Here is a 16,095-nt window from a genome sequence, read left to right on the forward strand (position 1 = left end):
CTTCTTAAATGCATTGCTTGAATAGGATCAGCGTCTTTCTGCCTTTCGAGCCATTTCATAGCTTTTTCTAAGCATTCAAAGGCTTCGCTATGTGATGGACCTGGGTCATTTTCAGAGCATTCATTTTCAATTTCATTTTTATTTTCTTCATCTTTCGCCTTCAATCTCAGCCACAATCTCATTGTCATTTAAAATCTGATATCCAGGGTCTTGCATGTCACAATTTAGCCACTCATTAATTTCTTTTTCCTCATAATTTAGGATTCTTCCCATCTCTTTTATAGTTTTACACTCCTCATTTTCCTTATCAGATGCTTCTGCTCCAGTATCAATTTTTTCCCTGTTTAAAATTTTATTCCAGGAATTTTTTAACGTTGATGATTTTACAAGCTTCCCAGGAATCGGCAGCCATAATGCAACAATCTTTTAAATTAATGTTTTTGGCATTCTGGGAATCAGGCTCTTCAGTGTCTTCTGATAGAAGCATCTTTCTCAACATTTGCTTTCTATAAAAGCGCTTAAATGTCTCTATTACACTCTGATCCATGGGTTGTATCAGTGATGTAACATTAGGTGGCAAAAACTTTACTCGGAACTTCCCATTTTCCCGTTCAAGGGTATCTGCACACGGATGTGAAGGTGCATTATCAAGAAGTAGGAGTACTCTGCCCCTCTTTCTTCATATCTTCTTGATGTGTCTTAACTTTAGGAATGAATGTGTGATCATACCAATCAATGAAACCTTCTGATGTCATCCAAGCCTTCCTTTGAGAAGTGTAAATTACTGGCAGATTTTTCCAATTATTAAAACATCGAGGCTTCTTTGAATGTCCTATCACGAACAATGGTATTCGATGGTTACCGGTTGCATTTGCGCAATTAAGAACTGTGATTCTTTCTTTGTTTAATTTAGTTCCAGAAGCACTTTTTTCGAACCCAGATGCTAATGTTTTTCGGGGTAAAGATCTCCAAAACAGGCCGGTCTCATCTGCATTGTAAATAAATTCTTCTTCGTATTTTTCTGATTTTACAAATTCAATAAATTCTTTTACGAATTTCGTAGCAGACTCTGTAGATGCAGATAATTTTTCACCATGCAATCCGATTTCGCGTATACCATGCCGTAGCTTAAAATTTCTAAGCCACCCAGAGCTTGCTTGAAATGTATTAGTATTTTCTCCATTCAACTTTTCGTTGAAAAATAGTGCCTTCTCACATAATAAGGGTCCAGAAATGGGATGACCAGATGAGCGTTTCTTGCAAAAACCACATGTGCAAAGCTTTATCTACTTTATCATCAAAGGATTTTTTCATCGATTTTCTATCTAAGCTTCCTTGCTCACTTTCAAGTCCCGTTAAATACTTCATAATTGATTCTTCATTCTTTTTTATATCTGATATTGTAGACTTTCCTACACCAAACTCCGCTGCTAATTTTGAAGCGGCTTCATTATTTTTCAGCCACTTCAATATCTTTCCTTTGTCTCCTAGCGAAAGAACAACTCTTTTTCGCTTTCCAGACATCTTTTCACCTTCGTTGCAGAAAAAGAAATGAGCTAGATCGCTGGTGCAATCAACAACCGCTATCAAGAAACCTTTAGTAACAACCACTAACAACTCTATTAACAACAAGAATTAACAGCGGCTAGCAAAAGATATCGACGATAACAAACTCTAAAAAAGCAGAGCACATGATTCTGAGCAACTCACTTTGTCAACGTAGATACGTCACACAAACCAGTTTTTACCCCACGTGTCCACAGCGAGGGTGGGGGGAGAAGAATGCAAACAGGAATTTTGTGCTTTGACCTTGGTTTCTCAACCCCTTTCTTCAAACCTTTTGTGTTCTCTCTTCCCACTAACAAAACTCCCCAAAAATACCTTGCAGTTTCCGGATTAAAATTTGTATGCCAAGAAAGAAAAGAAAAAAGATAGATAACAGGGTGAAAAAAAAGAGTACGTACGTAATTGAAAGCTTGGTTGGAAGGGACAGAAAAAAAAATTAGGTTTTGGATGAAAAATATGCCGTTCGCATAAAGTTCGGAAAAAAATTTTAAAAGGCGAAAAACACGGTTCGGATAATTGGAAGTTCGGTTAAAAAATTTTAAAGGGCGAAAAACACGGTTCGGATAATTGGAAGTTCGGTTAATTGGAGTTCGGATAATCGGCGCTCTACTGTACATTGATTCCATTGTGCTTGACTGGTTTTGTTCAGCTAGGGGAAACAATTTACAAATGCCTTCTTATTTTATTTTCCCGAAAGATTCAGTGGATTAATTACTTATTAGTTAAGTTCACTTATACAAGCAATACTCATTAATTTGATTTAGAACTATACACTGTGTGTAGGTTTAAAATACAAAATTAAAATGCCATTGTAAATTCAGACTCCCCAATAGCGGACACTCCCCGTTAACGGACAGAAACTTTGGTCCTGGCGGTGTCCGCTATTGGGAGGTTTGACTTTATATTCAAACCTCATCATCTGAAAACCTGGATTACAAGTCATCATTTTTATTTCCTTTTTTGATGATTATAATTTTCAGTCAAAATCAAAGTTTGTATGAAATCCAGATTTTTTTTTTCAGGACTTAGATCCACTTTATACTGATACAGACATACCGGTTAAGATATCAATATCTGTAAGTATCAAAATTAATGTATTTCTGATTCAGTTACTGTTTATTTAATTTTGCATGAAAGTGTTCAAAAATGTTTTTAAATTAAAATTATACAATTTTTTTTTCCATTTCTCAAGATTTTTCCTTTAAAACTAAAGATGATCCTAAAATTTTTTCTATGTAAATCTTTACCTACTTCAAAAAAAAAAAAAAAACTTGCTGTGTTCGACAAACTTAAAAATTTAACTAAAAGCAATAAAGGGAATAAATTACGGGAGTTTGACTGTATATATTTTTTAAATTGTACTTAATGATCATTGCTACTAACCAGCTTAGTCGTCAAAATGTTTACTTTTTATCGACTCATATTTTTAAAAATCACTTTGCACCCTGTGGCAAGTCTCTGTTTAACTAACCTGCTATTTTTGTGTGAGTTACCATTACTTCAAAATTGAAAAAAATAAAAAATAAAATAAATAAATGAATAAAATAATGTTTTTTTTTAATTTTAAACATTGGTGTAGAATTACATATGCACACAAATTAAACTTTTAGCTGTAAAATTTACCTCTGGTGTTGCCAAGGGTGTATTTAAAGGAGGGACAGAAAGGGCCTATGCTCCTTCTGAAATAAATTTAAAACTGCTATTAAGATTTTAACATTTTTCAAACCTGAATTTGGAAAGTTCACATAATATTTGACTTTGGTGCCTCCAAAAATACTTTCCTTTATAAACTCCTGACTGTTGTGCATTATACAAAAGTTTTTTTTTTTTTTAAACATGATTGTTAATATTAGATTACAGTTAATTTTCCAAAAGACAAAATAAATTAATTAAGATTGCTTCTAATCTGGGTTTGGAAACCCCCCCCCCCTCCCTTTTTTTGAGAAACCATAACCCACCTTGTTTTTTTGATCAAATACCTAGGATTTTTCAAGAAACATTTTAATGTAAATCTTTGTGTATACATTAAACCAAACTACTATTTTGATCCTTATACTTTTGATATATATATATAATATTAAATCATGGATCTATTTTTACTCAAATATGATGCAAACATTATCAAAAAAAGGGAAGAAAAGTATTTTTATTTGAAAACAGTTTAATGTTTACATTAAATATTATCAAAATTCTTCTTTCTAAAGTATGACCATTTCAAATGAAAGCATTTGCTCTATCCAGACACAAATTGAGCTCTTAACATTATGAAAAAGAACTCCTTGCAGTTCTGAAATAAATTATGTAGGAATACTTTTTTTTTTGGCAATTGGTTTTCATTACTATAGATTAAACATAAATATAAAGGGAAAGAGGCATCTGAAACCATGAATAATACAAATACAAAAGTGACGACCAGCAACAGGCTCTGGGCCCAGGTAGACTGGTCCTAGTCAATTTACAATCCCCAGTAAAGATCAATGGCCCTCTTAAAACTGTCTACTCCTTTACTCATTACCACCTCTTCCGGTAAGCTGTTCCAAGGTTCCACTACCCTGCTAAAATAATAATTTTTCCTAATATCCATGTTAGCCTGAGATTTAAATAGCTTAAAACAATGACCCCTTGTCCTGTTTTCAGTGCTAAACTTTAACCCCGTAACATCTTTCGTTTTAATAAATTTAAACAGCTGAATCATGTCCCCTCGGTCTCTTCTTTGCTCAAGACTGTACATTTTTAGCCTTCTAAGCCTGGAATCATAATCTAAGTGGGAAAGTTCACTTATTAGCCTTGTAGCCCGCCTTTGAACCCTTTCCAATACATTAATGTCTTTCTTAAGATAAGGAGACCAAAACTGAACAGCATACTCCAAATGGGGTCTTACCAAACTAATACCAAGTCTTTTAAAATTCATTAACTCAAAAAAGTTATCAATAAAATTTCGAACAGTATTACTAGAACAAATCACCAATTTAATTATTAAATTAGTAATTATTAAGTCACCTGTTAAATCTTGCTCGTAATACTGCAGGGAATTAGGTATAAGTATTCAGTTCTGGTTGGAATTTAATAAATATGGTGTAATCATCACACAAATTGGCTATTTTCTTGCAATTACAATTTAATTTTTTCACTTGACAACCTTACAGTAATCTGCTGTTATAAAAGAGATTCCTTATTAGTGCTTTATCAAAGCATTTTCCAATATATAACTAAAAAATAAAAAATAAATAAAAAAAACTACCTTTGAAATTGATTGCAATCATTATTGCTTTTTTTAGTCTCCTAATTACTCCTACCATATTTCTTAAAAATTAATAGCAGAATCCATATTTACAATCATCTTTAAAATACTACATAAGTCTATATAAATAAAGCAGAATATATATATATATATATATATATATATATATATATATATATATATATATATATGCGTGTGTGTATATTCCCTATACAAATCCAGTTTTCGTTGTATCTAGACCAAATTTGGCAGGGAGGTACTTGGGCACCCGAGAAGGAACATAGGGGGTTTTTTAAACACAGAAAAAGTACCAAACGGTTTGAATTTTAGTTTTAAGACCCGAAAATGGCATTAAATGGCTCTTTCTTCCCGAAATAATTATCCAATCATTTTGATTTTGGTGCTATTCGAAAGCCTGCGAAAAATATCCATAAGGTTCATTCATTTCCTTTGAACTGCAAAAAAAAAAAAAAAAAAAGTAAAATCATCAGGAAAAAATTAAAAAGCATCATTAAGCCTAATGGAATAGAAATTTTATGTGGAAAATTTATCGTTTGCGGGATCTCATTTTAAATTAGCGTGAAAGCAATTCAGAAGGTTGCCATTTTTTTTTCTTAACTGTGACTAAATGAAATTTTGTTTTTGTTTTGAGGTAAAAATTTCCCCATTTAATTATTGTTTGGCGATTTATCTTCATTCTTTTTTTTTTTAGGATTTTAGTTGTATTTATCGAGGGTTGCATTTAATTTTTCAGGAACTTATGACTAGCCATTTTCTTTCTTTGAGAATGATTATTTTGACAGGAAATTTTGTAGTATTTTTTTTTCTCTAATTGAAGCCTGATTGTTGAACATGTGTCACTGGACAAAACTTTTATTTAGGTAAACCGTGCAAAGACGAGCGGCGCAGCTAGTAACTCATAAAGGAAGACGGTAGTTTCTGGACTTGGTAATGGTTAATATCGATATAATATTGAGTATATTTCTGAAATAAATGTTTCCATTGCAGTAAGTTCTGGAAAAAAAAAAAAAACACTTTACTAAGATCATGGATTTTTTTGGGTTGGACCCAGTTTGGTGAACCCTGCTTCTAAAAGTCTATATTTAATTTTCCAGAATGCAGAAATGACACAGCTGGATCTTCCAATGGATGGGAGAAGAAACAAGAGGACTGTTTACCCATCAGAAGTTTGTACATTTTACTTCATCTTTTTTATCGGTTTTAGCCTTGGAAAACTGGCAATTGAATCGTTTATTTCAGAAACCCGTCAACTAACTTTTTTTTTCAAAAATGACATTATTATAGATTATGAATGGCCAACTTTAGGCACACCATCTGGTTGAAAAAACATATCAAGCCTTTTAGGGGGGCTTTAATGGGTTTTATTTTGTCTTGAAATCTCTGTTTATTGTAGAAAACCGTCAAGTAAAATCACATGGCAGCTTTCGGCAACAGGTTTCGAATTCGCTTTGTTTCGTTTTTATGACGATAAAACTTCTGGAAGGGGAGTTTGAAAGTAAAATAGGATTCCTTTTAAAGTATCCACTTACAAAGAGTTTTATTACAACTGCTGAGCAAGGAAAAATGTTTCCTAAGGAATTTATTGATGGTTCACCCTCCTCAACATTCACACTCGAAAAATATTTTGCAATCCTGGAACTCCCAACAGTGATTTCAAGTCCATCTGGAAAAATAACGATCAACATAAAAGAAAGTCACATCTTGAAGAAGTTTGAGAAATATACTACAGGCTAGAATATGTTTTTGGTGAAATTCTCCAGTGGCCTATGGCCCAAGCCGCCTGCAACATCGATGTAGTGTTTGGAGATGAGTAGAGTAAAACCTGAAACATTAGGCTTGGCTTATATGCATACACAATATGTTTTATGTTTTCTGGTTTGTCTTTGATCATTTCTTTATTTTGCATTTCTCATTAAACTGATAGTTGAACTTTATTTTTGATGTTTAATAAATTTAAACATGAAGATAAGATGCTTTTTTATTTACAGCCTACAACAGCTTTTTAAAATCAATATCATAGTCAAAAACTATTTTTTCAAGTAAAAAGTTTTATTTTATTGCAGAAACCTGTAAATACAAAAATTAAAAAAAAAAAAAAAGCCAAAAAAAAAAAGAAAAATAAATAAATAAAAAAAAAAATAAATAAATAAAATAAATAAAATTTTTAGATGTAACACAAGCATTATTTGTTTTTGCTATTCAGTAAGAAACACCTTAAATTTTTTCCATGACAAAACTATTACTTATTTTAAAATTTGGAAGTTTTTTTTAGTTTTCTAAAAATTTAAAAAGTGCACTTGATGGGTTTCTGAAATAAACGATTCAATTATCAAGATATAGTTTCCCCATTGCTTGAAATGCATATAATAGTTATTTGAGGATTAATCTTTCATATTTCTAGACTAAGAAGGAAAGGTTATGAAATTTGAAAAATTAAATGTGTTAAGTAAATAAAAATACTTAAATAAGTTTTTTTTTTTGATGAATAATTTCAAGAGGGCACTTGAACTTCTGGGAGTTGATAAGTCCACTAGAATCTCTGTGCCTGGTATCAAAGTCTGTCTTGTTCGTTTGGTTGTCTCTTTTGTTTCTTCTTCAAGAATAAGATAGAACTACAAACAAATACCAAATAGCTTGTTTATAGCAGCCAGAGACTGCAGTTTCACACTTATTAGCGAGGATCATTCTGGAATAGTAAATAATGTTTGCTTTACTATTTATTGGCTGGCATTATTTCTTGCCTTTTCTTTTCTTGGTTATTACAGCACTTCTTCTGCAGGTTAGTCATTTTCTTTCTTCTATTCCAACTCTGTTTATATTTTAAGGCTCTCCGGGAAGGTAACATGTTTTTAGGACCTTCCCTCATGCTAAATAGAAAGAGCCTTGTGAGGTAAGGCGGGGCAGGCCTTCCACCTGATGACGTGTCAGTCCCTGCTTCACATAGTTCATTTAGTCTTATTAATTTTGTATATGGTAATTTTGACATTTTCTGTTTATTGGCATTTCATGTTTTTCCCATATATATATATATATATATATATATAATAATAATAGTAATAATAAAAGTGAAAAATATTGAAAAGACCACACCAATAGCCCATAGATGCGCAACACAGCAAAACTAAAAAGCCAAGTAAATATAAAATTAAGCAAACAGGATTACAAAAATTAAACAAATTATAAATAACAAATGATGATAAAAAGGAAAAATGCAAACAGCTATTAAGTAGGAATAGAGAGCCGTGGAGGATTCATTAATTATGGTCAAAAGACCAAAATTTTAACTATAAACTAAAAGAGAATGTTTAAGCTCCAGTACATGTAATATAGAGTAACAATGGGCAAACGCACCACTTGCTAAGCTAAAAACAATAAACTAGAGCTTAAACCTAAAACTAAAAGCAGGGGGTTTCGCCTCGACTAATTAGGCAAACAAGTTCCGATAATTAGCCTTCCACGGGACAGTACCTGCCAATAACAAAATTGTCTTACCTTGAAATCCGCGTAACCAAATCAAATAAGGTAAGACAATTTTGTTATTGGCAGGTACTGTCCCGTGGAAGGCTAATTATTGGAACTTGTCAGGATAGTCAGGATATGCATGTGGTGTCGACATGGAGACAGATCTAATCCGGTGTTAACTGTGAAATGTCCCACCGCACAACAACATGGCATAATGGTTTGGGGCGAAATTGCATACAATTTCATATCACCTCTAGTTGGTATTCAGGGCACTATGACGGCCCAATGATACTAGGATAATGTGCTGCAGCCGATGGCAATCCCTTACCTTCAAGGGGCAATTTTTCAGCAGGATAACGCCCGACCACACAGTGCTCGCATCTGCCAACATGCTCTCCAAGGCACACAGATGCTTCCTTGGCCACCGTACTCTCCTGACCTGTCACCAATCAAACATGTGTTGGATGTGATTGGACACTGTTTGCAGACTCTGTCCCTGTCTCGTTCAGAAGACAAACTGTGGCAAATGGTTGAAAGGGAATGGAAAGCCATTCTCTGGACACCATCGGCACCCTTATTGGCACTATGCCTAGACGTGTTTCTTCATGTGTTGCTGTCAGCGGTAGTCCTACATCCTACTGAGTCGACACTGTTCCCGCTCTGCATTCTGCCTATCATTTTGAAATTAAAATCATTTATTATTGCTTGATGTCTCTGTCTTTTTTCCAAATTTCATCACTTTCTGACCACTCCATCTTGATGTTGCATTTTCAATGTCGAGCAGTATATATATATATATATATATATATATATATATATATATATATATATATATATATATATATATATATATATATATATATATATATATTATGGAGATTTCTGGATTTTTAATTTTTTAGTCATGTGTTTCCATTTTTTTAAATACATTTATTTGGTTGCACTAGGAAAAGCAAGCAACCCTTGTTCTTTGCTTTTAATAATTTTAAGGAATTTTAAGAAAGCATTTTAATACTACATGATAAAATTTAAGTAAAATATTTTTTAGGCCAGGATTCGAAAGTGGACCTACTATGCTCAGCTGAAATTGCAATTGAAGTTTCAGATTGGCGAAGAGATAGAATATGCAGAAAGGGTGTTTTATGCACCTTTAATGCTAAAAGTAATGTACATTTTTTGTCTCATATTTTTTTTTTTAAATTTTTTGTTTTAATGTTTTTGCTTATTGTATTTTCTGGTGCATTAGAGCACACTTTCGTGCATTAAAAATGAAATACATTTTATGTAATTATGTTAAAAATGTCATCAGTTCAAAGTTATATGCTGTCCTTTTTGGCCTATTTTCCCAGTAAAATCAGAGAAAGGAGGGAAAAGCATAAAGGAAGGCTTACTGCATCTTAAAAATATTGCAAAAAAACAAAAACAAAAAAAAAGTCAAAAATAAATGAAATAGTTAAATAAATATCAAAAAATTAAAAATTGGATAGTAGGGTACAGAGGTGGGGGGAAATGTCTATCGGGCTGTCTGTCTGTTCGTCTGGTTATTGGTCTGTCTGTCTATCTGCCCCCCCCCCCAATACCTTTTTAGTGAGTAGTCCAACTCAAACCAACTTTTTTTTCCGTAAGATCTCGGTGAGGACACCTCATTCCCATGTTTCACTTTTTGATTCAATAATTTTTGGTTCAATTTTGAACAGTTAAAAATTTAATAATAGAGTGCCTATGTTCAAATTCAATGCAAGTATGATTCTCTCTCTTAGAGGCAAATTTGCTTCAAACAAACTATGTTAGAAAACGCTCTTGATGGAAAACATATATAGAAAATATCTTTTTGATTTGAGCAATTTTCGATTAAATTTCAAACAGCTCAAAACCCTTAACATTAGTGCCTACGGGGAAACTAAATGTCAATTTATATTCTGAACTTAAAAGCGGATTTGTTTGAAACAAATTTTGTTGGAAATAGCTCTTTACTCCCCACTCCGACTCCTAGAACTTTAGAGCCTCCGACTCTGTGCCCAAAAATTAATCGGACTCCGACTTCCCGACTGCTAATCTGGCTCCGTAGCTTTGGCAAAAATTTAGACACAGAGGGAAAATGACTGACTCTGACTCTTGGAATTTCAAAGTCCTCAACTCCGACTCCTTTATCCCAAAATAAGTCCAACCCCAAAAACAATGGCAGAGTTGTGGACTTTGAGAGAAAATGATCGATTCCCACTCCGAGTATTTAAATTAAAAATCCCAACTCTGACTCCTTATCCCCAAAATGAGATGGATTCCGACTGTGCAGCCAGTCTTTACTGTGAAATAATTATTGTTGATATGATTTGTTTTTATTTTCACTCTAAAGTTTAAATTTATGTTCTCAGTTTTTGGCAGAGAAATTTGGAGTACTTTATATTTTAACGTAAAGATAAGCACAGACTTTTTTTTTTTTTTGTGATAATGATTTTTTTTTTAAGTTGACATTTTATTTTATTTTTTGAAGTACCTTTATTCTTTTTTCTAATTATTTTTTGGCAACAGCAAAAAAACAAATAATTTTTTTTGATATACATAATGTATTTTTTTCAATGAGCTTATTATTTTTAATTCTTTCTGAAAGTGTTTAAAGATTTTTTCAATGGATAATAATATATTAACTGCTTTGTTTAAAAGATGCTACTACTTTATTTGATCGTTTGTTTATTCTTTATGCATCTATTTCTTTGGATGAGCAAGGCAAATGTTATTTCTAAATTAGCATAAAATTTTAATAAGTTATGTTTGAAATAACTTGCAATTTTAGCTAATTTTGAGAATGTTGATCAGATACTAGAAAGTTGATATTGATGCATGGGAAAGTAGGCTCGTTTAGTCCTGGACGGAATTTCTTGTTGTTATGTGGAACAGGCACGTAGCTAGAACTTTGTTAAGGGGGGGGGGTCCAAGGTTGAGCGAGCTTCAAAAGAGGAAGCATGCTAAAGCAAAATTAGTAGCTCATATTCACGTTAAAAAAATAAATCCAATTAAAACTAATTATTAAAATATGATAATTAACTAAAATTAATTAAATAATTGAAATTGATGGAGCAATTGTTTAAATTAGTAAACAAAAATTTTACATTAAGTGGCAAAGAAATTATTGTCAGTTTATATAATTAACGTTAAACTAAAAGTTATCCCATACTAAGTTTCCAAACATGGATAGAAAAATTTCATCACATAAGCTTCCTCTGTTCTGATGCTTTGAAAATGAGGGATATAATAATTCCTATTAATAAAAAAGTCACAATAAAAAAAATCGGAAAACGAAAACTGTTCTAGGGATTACTTGGAAAATGCAGGTGAAAATTTAATGAAATATTAAAGCTTTGTAATGTATTTCAACAAAATATATACAAGTCATTTTATTTGAAAAAATAAAGAAATCTATATCTATCGCGTCGAATGTATAACTGTATGAATGCTAAATAACGTAATTCCGCCACCCTGCCCGATTTGATCAAGATTTCTGGCAAAATTCAACCACCCTCTCGACGAAAATATTAGCAAGGTTTCATTTAAAAAGCTTGAACTAGTTCTTTATTTATCTACGTTTATAACATTCTTTTGATAATACGAAATTGAATGAAATTTCTAATTTTATCCGTTTTCTAATTATCATTTCTAACCATCATTTAAAATCTTGAACAAACAATTGTATCTCTTTGATGGACGGAGACTTCCTTTGCTTTTATCATTTTTTTTAAAAAAAGGCGTATTGCCGTTTCTTTTTTTTTAATCGTTATTATTATTATTTTTTTGCAACGAATTGGTAAAATAAACTATCTTAGGATCCGCTATGGTATTATTTTTTCTAATGGGGCTTCGTTAAGAGGCTTTAGCCTTTTCGGACCTAGTGCGAACCACCGATGTGGCATCTACTCTTTCAAATGCTACCATTAAGGCGCGGATGGGACTGCACAGGAAATTTCGATGCCGAGTTTCCACCAGATGGAGACACTTGAGCTCTCTTCGGTGCAAAACTGCACTAGGGGTTTAATTTTGTCAAGCCAAACGAATACCTGAGAGATCTTTTACCTGTCGAGTAGTGGAATGTATGGTGAATGAAATTAAGCATCTATGTATTTTTATTTTAACAACATTTTGGAAAAAATGCAAATGATTGCTTTTTATAAATGTTTTTTTATAAGGTCATGAATGATTTAAACATTATTGGCGATTTTCCTCTGATGTTTTCAATTTGATGTTTCATTTAAAAGATCAAGAGGAGGCATCGCACCCACCTATCTCACCACCAAACACGAGTTCTGTTTATTCTGCTGATACAAAACAACTTCTGTACAAATCAGTCTTTTTCAAATTAAAAATATAATTGTAAACAACTACAGGGAAAATGGCAATACGCTCTATTACGAATTATCGTGACAATATTTGATTATAACTTGGTTACTTTACTGTCTTTATTAGCAGTAAGCAAGTGTTCGACTCGAAAATTCCATGATTTGGAGTCAAACGTCAAATTTTGATCATTAAGGTAATCTTCGTCCCGATTGCGATAATACCGTAGCATTAAATTAGATACATTTTCAACAATATGCAATATGAATAAAGCTAGCCAATTTTTGGAATCAAAACTTATAGGTTTCTTATAGCCTCTGTTTGTAAACTTTTTGCTCCTCAGTCATCTGATGTTCCAAAATCTAAAGACGATCTTTTGTAAAAAATTCTTAGAATGATTGTGGTTAAAAATCCAGTAATGATTTAAATCTACCTTCCAAAATTCATATAACAATAATAACACTTCTGATTCTTTCATTTTCAAATTGGTATAACTTCCATTTTAGAAGCAATTTTGTAATCATCCTGTATTCTTGAAAGCATATCATATTTTATAACGTAGGTATTGACTTTTTTTTCTTTCTTTTATGTCATGTTAGTAAAACATATTCTATTGCAAGAAATAGCAGAAAATTTTAACTTGAAGAAATTAAGAGTTAAAAAGAAATCTAATATAGAAGTGAAAAACACAAGAAAATTTACCTTGCATTCACCTTTTTTTAATTATTTGCTTGTAACTCAGTAAATAGCAGAAATTTTCACCAAGTAATTTATAGTTAAATGCACATGTCCGTTTTTTGTTACATTTAATGCTACCATCGCAATTTACTACAATGGCGGTAAATAACGATCAAATAATTTATTCCAATGAAGCAAATACAAATATGCTTCTCTTGAAAAACGGAACAACATCAAAGAAAGATTTTTTTTCTTCAGTTAAAAATGACTAACGGCTCTTCTCTTGGGACCATAGACTCACAATTCAGTAAGATTTAAAAGTACGAATTTCAAATAACTACTTTTAAATTACATGTGTTAATATGGCCGAACTTGCAATTTCATAAACTGATCACAGTAAAATATTTGAGTAATTTTCAGTTTCATTCTTCGCTTTATAAAATTTTGATATAGCGAAAAGTAATTTCGTTGCAACAACTTCAAATTTTATTTATTCACTTATTTTATCTTCAAACACAAATACTTTTTGGACATTTAATATGTTTCACGGTCATGTTTAAATATTGAGTGGAAAAACATCCGTAAAAATCTAGTTTGTGCTAAAAATAAGACACAAATGTTCAAAAAAAAAAAAAAAGAATTTTTCAGGATTACAGTTTAAAAGTTGTAAGCTTCCGAGGAGATAATTAATCTATTATTGTTAAAAATAAACTAAAAGTTTAAATAAGATTATTAATAAAAATATAAAATAAATCTGAAATGAATTATACCAAAAATATAAAGAATAAAAATTAATTAATTAATAATTAATGTTTATTTTTTTCCTATCCTCAAACACACGCGAAATGTGTAGAATTTCTTTTTCGTTGCTGTCTGAACTTAGTTTTTAAATGGGAAAACAAATTAACACATAAAATTGCTCGTCTTGTTAAGAAAACTTTAAAAGGAAACACTACAACTTACCTAGTTTGTGTAAACTTAATTTTTTTCTGATTACAATTTCGGTCAAGATATGTTTCCTGTAAGTGTGTGGTAGAAAGATACTGTGTGTTAAAACAGAAAAGAATAGGAATTTCAATTACTGATTCACAAGGGATGCACCTCACTCTGGCTGTCCTTTGTGCAGCATGTGTCTAGGAAATCAATTCCAAACGGGAAAAGAGTCGAAAAAAAAAAAGAAAGAATGAAAACCACCCCAAAGAGACTGGGGAATGTTTGTTCACAATTACTTTGCCGATGACAATCTGGTGGACTGAGGGAAAGGGGACGAATTTCAAGGTCACAACCCTGCTGGGTTGAAAGAATACGGAAATTCTTCGTTTTCGGACGCAGTACGCAACACAGTAAAAGACAGGCTGCAAATGGGAACCTGCAGTTATTGCACGAGGTTCTCCTGTTCTGAATTGACTCGGATGCGGCAAAACTGCTGATTAATGGGAATATTTAAGGGGAAAATACCGGGTTTCATAAAATTTCTCTCTTTGGAAAATTTTGGTTGACATGAAGTGCAACAACCGAGAAAAAGCAGACAATGTTCTTTCGGAAAGGGGGGGAGGGGTCCGGACTCCATGGACCCCCCCCCCCTTGGCTACGTCCTTGTGTGGAAAGGTTGAAGATGTCTTGGTTGAATGTAAAATAACTTGTTAATTTACATTCTTGTTTGCAAGAATTTGTTCTTGAAAGTGGAAATTATCTACAACTTTGTTGAAAATGATGATAATTTACTTTTTTAGAATGCTCTTAGAGTAGTTGAGAGAGAATACTCTTAGAGTGTAGAGAGAGCGCTTAATGAAATAAAATGGGTAAGAGTAAATGATACTTAATGAGCAAAGAGTCTTAATGGTGACAGAAGTTTTCTGGGTTTTGTAATTTTACAGTTTTCATAATAGTGAACATACATTTCATAATTTCCTTTTTAACTCTTGCATTTCTTCTATACACCCAAAAGTACAATAAATTGTTACTTTTAAATTTCTTTGTGTATTTTGTGTTTTAAAACTTTTTTTTAATTTTAATTTTAGTCTGACCTTTGCTATTTGAGTGTTATGAATGATGAGCAGCTTGAAAAAGTTAAAGAAGATTGCAATGTAGGTGGTTTTTAATTGCATCTTTCAAAGTTGCTTTTATTTTTTGAAAGCACACTCAAAAAGGAATTTAAAAATACAAAATCTCCCATCAATGAAAAGATGTAGTAGCCTTCGAAGTGTTGCAGAACATTTCCATATTCCACTTTTAAATTGTAGATGTGTTTACTGACTTTCAAATGAAGTTCAGTTACGAAAACTACACAAAAGTAGTGGCTTTCATGTGCATATGCAGAGAGGACTAAGGAGGAAAGCTGCTTCCTCTCCTCCAAAGTGGAAAATGTTTAAAATAAAACTGAAAGAAAAACAAGAAATTAAAAAAAAAGATATTTAATTGAAATTTGGTTCAATTTCTAAACTTATTGAAGAGCTTGGCTCGAATGACTTAGTGCTTAGTTTTTCAGATGTATATTTCTTCTTTGAGAGCTCATTGAAAAAGGAGAAGTTATTGAATTTTAGTTGGGTCACTATCCAAATAACGCATTCCCTTTTCCAAACTCTTCACAAAAAAGTGGATTATTACTCCAGATCTTCTGCATGAAAGTTTCGTCCACCATGAAAGTTTGAATATAAAAAAAAAGGTGCCTTTCCCAGAGATGTCATTTCAGAACTTTCCGTGGGGTATCTAGTCAATGTATTTTGTAGGGAAACTAAATACAGATATGCATAATCATTGCTTCCAACATTGGAGGAAGGAGCAGTTGGTTTCCTTATTAC

The 16,095-nt window shown here is 32.1% G+C and overlaps 1 protein-coding gene across 1 annotated transcript in view; it reads left to right on the plus strand.

Annotated features, from left to right (window-relative positions):
• Positions 1 to 16,095, plus strand: part of LOC129224920 (DNA-directed RNA polymerase I subunit RPA2-like) — an 85,375-nt gene that overhangs the window by 8,489 nt on the left and 60,791 nt on the right. Inside the window, exons 3-6 of the mRNA XM_054859468.1 lie at positions 2,589 to 2,642; positions 5,923 to 5,994; positions 9,339 to 9,452; positions 15,316 to 15,381. Coding sequence (XP_054715443.1) covers positions 2,589 to 2,642; positions 5,923 to 5,994; positions 9,339 to 9,452; positions 15,316 to 15,381 — 306 coding nt within the window. The remainder of the gene's footprint in view (positions 1 to 2,588; positions 2,643 to 5,922; positions 5,995 to 9,338; positions 9,453 to 15,315; positions 15,382 to 16,095) is intronic.

The sequence above is a fragment of the Uloborus diversus genome, chromosome 6 (assembly GCF_026930045.1).
Source record: "Uloborus diversus isolate 005 chromosome 6, Udiv.v.3.1, whole genome shotgun sequence".
Taxonomy (NCBI): Eukaryota; Metazoa; Arthropoda; class Arachnida; order Araneae; family Uloboridae; genus Uloborus; species Uloborus diversus.